The 6356-nt window shown below is 39.6% G+C and overlaps 1 protein-coding gene across 1 annotated transcript; it reads left to right on the forward strand.

Moving 5' to 3' along the window:
* Positions 1-698: 698 nt before the first annotated feature.
* LOC127604519 (probable thiopurine S-methyltransferase) lies at positions 699-3663 on the forward strand. Its single transcript, XM_052071642.1, has 9 exons — positions 699-901; positions 1335-1453; positions 1763-1855; positions 2072-2204; positions 2490-2542; positions 2605-2679; positions 2901-2986; positions 3143-3187; positions 3280-3663. The coding sequence occupies exons 2-9, from the start codon at positions 1347-1349 to the stop codon at positions 3396-3398; spliced, it is 711 nt and encodes a 236-aa protein (XP_051927602.1). The 5' UTR covers positions 699-901; positions 1335-1346; the 3' UTR covers positions 3399-3663.
* The last annotated feature ends 2693 nt before the right edge of the window (positions 3664-6356 follow it).

Genomic DNA, 6356 nt, shown 5'->3' on the forward strand with positions numbered 1-6356 from the left:
GCAAATTCTCTGATTGGTTGTTGCCTATTTACAGTGTTTATTTATACGAGTGAAGGCGATGTTTCAAAAAAAATCAACAATACATCGCATAAAGTCAATCGCTTGGACTGTTGAATTATTAAAGGTCAAGTCATAATTTCGGCATACGTACAGTAGTTTCCTGGTTTTGTTGATGCTTGACACGTCCGCGAGGTTCGGATGGATCCACCAGGAGAAAGAGCCACCAAGTTTAAGTGCAATTAAAACACATCGACTATCCCATTGATGACTTGTGAGGGCAATTTCAATATCCAATGTGTAGAATTTTAGTGCCATTTAGCGGTGGACTCAGAGAATGCAAGGACCTAAACCCGAAGGAGGCTGTTGTATGTAAAACAGTATTGTACAGTTAAATATCGTCAACGTCCTAAATAATGGTTCGAGTTACCCCCCCTCGCAAACACACACACACAAATAACACTGCGACCTAAGTACGTCGTAAGGTTCTACAAAGCTACACTGGAATCAAGATGCATGTTTCCCTTTTTTGTTGTTGTTGTTTTGTAACAATAAATGTTAAATGTCAAAATTCATGGCTAATCGCGCGTTTCCATTTACAGTCGACTTCAATCTTGAGAACGACCATCACTGAGGTGGGTTGGGTTGCTCAAGCTGTGTCGAAAGCCGAATTTCCAATATTTGTGAACTTCGCAGCAGGCTCCTCCCAAACCAGAAGGAAAAGCTGAAATAATTTTTTTCTGGGGTCTTTCGTTACGTTGCTCTTATGATTACAGTACGACTACGAAAATGACCAACAGCCCAAAATCGGCGTAACACCGCAGGGTTCCTTTTTTTTCTGAATCACACTTCCAACGACTCAGCGCTTGCGAAATAAATATTCTTGCGTACTTACCGGGTAAGTGTATAATGCACGTGTTAATGTACAATAGAAATTCTCTACGATCAAGAAAACATCACACACACACATTGTTGGGCTCTGGTCTCCTTGAAATTCATCAATCACAAGCAAAGTTAACAATTGATAGTAACCGTGTCTGGTTTCAGTTTTCCCACCAACACGCACTAGCTGTACAAGGCAATGTTAATGTTTAATATTGCGTTGCAATGTATTTACTTGACTACTGTCTGCAGCCTCGGTTAAACTATCTGAATATGCAATCCAACAATTAAAAATAAAGTTGTCAACATTCTGCCAATAAAATCGATAATCCTCAGTTATGGACCACCTTTTTTTAATACAGTTCTTGTATTCTCTATCAGATAGTGCAGAGTAACTAACGTGGACCGTGAGTGTAAGGACACCTGTTATCTATCATCTGCTCTTTGTCACGCAGATAGAATCCAACATGAGCGACATGCTGAAAACTCAGGATGATCAAGTCGTTGACCTCAAAGAATGGGAGCAACGCTGGGAGGAAAACAGAATTGGCTTTCATAAGCCACAAGTACACGAGTAAGACTACAAATTACCTACAGTATATACTTCATCTGTGGAATGACTGTTTATAGGAATGAACCAGACAAACATTACTCCTTTTTTTACTCCATCACATAATTTGAATTGCTTAATGATTGTTTTATATTTATATATATATAGCTGAGTATGAATCATATATATATATATATATATATATATATATATATATATATATATATATATATATATATATATATATATATATAATATTATATATATATATATATATATATATATATATATATATACACACACACACTGTATTGTTTTGGTTCCTTCTTGCAGGATGCTGGAAAGTCATATTGACAAAGTTTTGGCTGGGCGAACAGGAGTTCGCTTCTTCTTTCCTCTGTGTGGGAAAGCTGTGGATATGAAGTGGTAAATAAAATTAATTTTGTCTTCTAAAAGCAAGTGTTCAGTCATGAGTTACCTAACCGCGGGTTGCGAGCGCTCTTGCTTTTTTTGTGTACTTTTTTCCAAGGAACTAAGCATTAACATGTGAAACTATTTGCAGAAGTACAATTTTGGACCAGCTCATAAATAACATTTCATCACCGTGATCTATAATATATTGTTTTTCTTTGTGTATCCCAGGCTAGCAGACATGGGGCATTCAGTGGTAGGAGTGGAAATCGCAGAAAAAGCCATTCAACAATTCTTTATGGAGAACAACATGACATACAGTGAGGAAGCTGTCCCTGCTATGCCTGGAGTAAAGGTTTTCAGGGTAAGTCAATTTTAGGTGTCTGAATGGAAATTAAATCACACAGCATTTTAATGTCCTGACTTATAGAAGCACTGGCCATTTTCTGAGCGTCCTTGGGGTGGGGGGCACTGTATACCACGTGATTAGATTTACACAGTTCCATAGTGGTGAGCATATCAGCGTGAGAAGTCACATATTCCTCATTCCAAATGCACCACGTGCACATAAAACACATCACCGGTAGGGTGTTACATGTGATAACTGTATAGTCCTTGTATTCTAATCACTCACATTTTTATTCCACAGAACTCAGAGAAAAACATCTCCGTGTATAACTGCGATCTGTACAGCGTGTCTAGGTAAGTACAGTGTTTACAAAATGTTGATTTGTATGTTTTGTTCATGCCCCTGTTTGTCACAGTTCAGTTGTAGGTCAGTTCGGGGCTATTTGGGACAGAGGATCTCTCGTGGCCATCAACCCAAGAGACAGAGAAAAGTAAGGTCTCAAACTCAGAATAAAGGATTGATTTCAAGGCTTTGTACGGGATGGCGATCAATGTATCGCTCATTTTACGCTTAGTGCAAAACTATTAATATTAGCTTATTATTAGCAACGCAACCAACGTGTTCTCTCATAAGCTGTTCATCAGGACCAAAAAAAAAAGTGCTTTTGACATAAAGTCATGATGTGGAAGTCATTCTGTCACCATTCCACAGATATGCGTCTCTCATTATGTCTTTGATGGCCCAGGACTGCAAATACCTTTTGTCCACATTGATGTACAATCCTGAACTTTATAAAGGTAACATTTCATTATTAAAAGTTGAATTACTGCCATCCTTATTTTTAGTTCATAAAATAAAATTTAAAAAATTATCTATTATAGTGAAACAAAGATTTCACTTTCGTAAGAGTTTGTATTTGTAAAACTGAGTAAATATTCCCAACAAATTTTCAGGCCCTCCTTTTGTTGTACCTGGTGAGCAAGTACCTGGACTTTTCGGTGAGTATGAATCAACTTTTGATCATTGAATATATGTGTTCAGCATGAATATGTGTCCTGACCGTACTAAATGATTTTGTTTTTCTTTCCAGGAAAACAGTGCAATGTAGAGCTTCTCCAATCACAGAACGTCATTGAAAACAGACACCTGGCTTTGGGCATGGACTACCTTCGTGAGCAACTTTATCTCATCACTCCAAAGATTGGATGAATTAGCAATGATTTTAAAAAAAAAATCCATGAATTCATTGATCGATAAAATACTTACTTAAAATACGCATAAAGTCAATCGCTTGGACTGTTGAATTATTAAAGGTCAAGTCATAATTTCGGCATACGTACAGTAGTTTCCTGGCAAATTGATCAAGTTCAGTTTTGGGTTACAGAGTTCCTTCTCGTGGCTGGGCTTGGAATGACGTCAAAAAGCGATATTGTATCATATCGCGTCATCCTTCAATAAATATAACTGAATTGCCGTGCCATGGAAGAGAAAGGATTATCATCTAGGATCAGAATGGTAGGCTCAAATGTACGGTAGTTATAAATCAGGCATGTCCAAAGTCCGGCCCGCGGGCCAAATCCGGCCTGCGGTCGAATTTCATCCGGCCCTCGGCCCCTGTCATAAAATCAGTGCCGTCTGGCCCGCAGGTTGGGCGCAATGGAACACGTGTTGCATTGACTAAGGTCTCGTAGACTGGTGAGTGATGTTTCATAGAGTACTGCTTCCCTCTAGTGGCTAAATGAGTAATAGCATTTAGACACTAGAGGGCATCACTCACGAGTTGACAAGACATCACTCCGTGTTTATATTGACTGATATGTCATATTTCAAATGATCCTTGCAGTTGTGGATATGTGTCTTGCTTGTTCATTTCCCTGTTGTTCGAGTCAAAGGTTTTGTGACTATTGAAAAGTCATGGTGATACAATTTATGTTTCAAATCAATCAATTTGCACTCAGGAGACTTCTGTTTAAGAAAAAGTCAAGTGAATAAGCACTTGCATGTGATGTACCTGTTTCAAATGAACCAAAAGAAATTCTTAAGATTGTTGAAATTAAAATAAAAATGGAAATGTGAAACAGACTTGCTTACTAAAATTTGTTGAACAATATTGTTGTTCAATGTAAAGAATGTCAGCCAAGGTCGGCCCCCCCGACATTTTACCACATAAAATCTGGCCCCCTTGGCAAAAAGTTTGGACACCCCTGTTATAAATTATATACAGGAAGTAATTAGATATTGAAACCGCAGAGGGCGTCAGAGCTCAGGGAAAAAAAAAGCCTGAGTCGCGTCCATTTGGATGCAGACATGTCCTCACCAGTGCTACGGAAACAAAGGCAATCACGTGACTGTTGATGACGTTTAACGTGAGTATTTTCGTCTTCCAAGTTAAAAATGCAAAAATTCAGATTCAATCCACCTCTTAACATAGAGTGGTGGTATGCGCCACAATTGTAGAAACCCTCCATACTGTATATTGTAGAGATAATGCACTGATAGTTCTGGTTGTCAACCTTGGCTTGCTCTGATCAACCAATCATAGAGCAGAAAAATGCTGATGTTACTTTGTCGGTCTACAAGATTGAGTCCACTACAGACTTGAACGCTATGACAACAAGGTCCAGATGGAGGAATTTAAAACAGCGGCTGGCCGCTGTCACGTGGGTCTATATACAGTACATACACAATGCAACCAAGCAAGTTGTTTAGCGCATCATTCATCAAAAGGCCACAACTTGTATGACGGTAACCAGCAAAACGTATGGTGCATGTTGTTGAAAAACGATTTTAGCAAACTCCCAAACTGCGACCCAGAGAATGCCGTCAGAAATATATGGTTCCACGATAGAAGTTCTGATAAATATAAAAATATATATATCTCCACCCATTTTCTAATCTGCTTATCCTCACGAGGGTGTGCGGGTGTGCTGGAGCCTTTCACGGGTGTCTTCGGGCAGTAGGCGGGGAACACCCTGAAAAGGTTGCAAGCCAATGGCAGGGCACACATAGATGAACAACCATTTGCGTTGACAATCACGACTTGGAGTGCGCTATTCACCTGCCGTGTATGTTTTCAGAATGTGGGAGGAAACCGGAGTACCCGCAGAAAACCCACACAGGCACGGGGAGAACATGAAAACTCCACACAGGAATGACAGAGCCGGAAATGCGGAATCGAACCCTGCACTTTTGCACTGTGAGGTGGAGGTGTTATTCAGTCCACAAACAGTATTTGTTTTTCCTGTCTTCTTTCGGAATTGGAATTCTAGACAAGCCTCTGACACAGTTCAAGCCTCAAACATTGTTCCGTAAAGTCCAAGATGCATCTAAATTCGAGAGCAGACCCTGCTGCCGTAGCGTCCTGCTAAAGAATGACTTGTGGAAGAAGCAGAAAATCCGATTTGCATGTACTTTCCTCACCAATGATTTGAAAAATAATACCTGATATTGTTTACATTGTTCACCTTATGTAAGCGCCTGTGCAAGCACGCATGCATATGACATACTACACACGCGCGCCACTCTCTGACCAGGCTCAATAGCAGAAGGAGCTTTGCCTTCGGCCTAATTGGCTGCATAATCTGGGACACCAGGAGTACTGTTAAGCCCTTTGAAAACGACAAGGACACAAAGCCCGGGCAGCCTTTACATGGGGGGGTGGGGGGGGGGGGGGTGCTGGGTGATTCGATGTTTTTAATTACATTGCAAAATTAAACTTACTCTTGATTAAAATTAACATTCTATCATTCTCCTCATTTGATGGTTTAGCCTGAATAGCTAATGTCACCTTTGGTTTTTAACTGCTTTTCGGGATGAGGATGAACTACTTCCTCTACTAAAAATTAGGTGTTGTTTTCCCTTTGTTTAAGAATTATTTAAAACTTTCACTTTCACTCGAGCACTTGACTTGAAGGTGACGTTAATCCACAGGTAGTTTTAAAAATGCCATTTGCTGAAGAAGCCTACAAGAATGTGTGCAAAATACATACAATATCTATTTCTTGGTTTAAAAGAAAAAACATGGTATTACATTTTGACCCGATCCTCCCCTTCTCAGTATGTGTACTGCATGCCAGGCAATGAAATAGGAGAAGCCAGTTTGTGTGCAGAATTATTTTTTCCCTCCCGCTGTGCCAAGTTATTCAACATATTGGACCTTTTACCCTC

The sequence above is a fragment of the Hippocampus zosterae genome, chromosome 7 (genome assembly GCF_025434085.1).
Source record: "Hippocampus zosterae strain Florida chromosome 7, ASM2543408v3, whole genome shotgun sequence".
In the NCBI taxonomy this organism is placed as follows: Eukaryota; Metazoa; Chordata; class Actinopteri; order Syngnathiformes; family Syngnathidae; genus Hippocampus; species Hippocampus zosterae.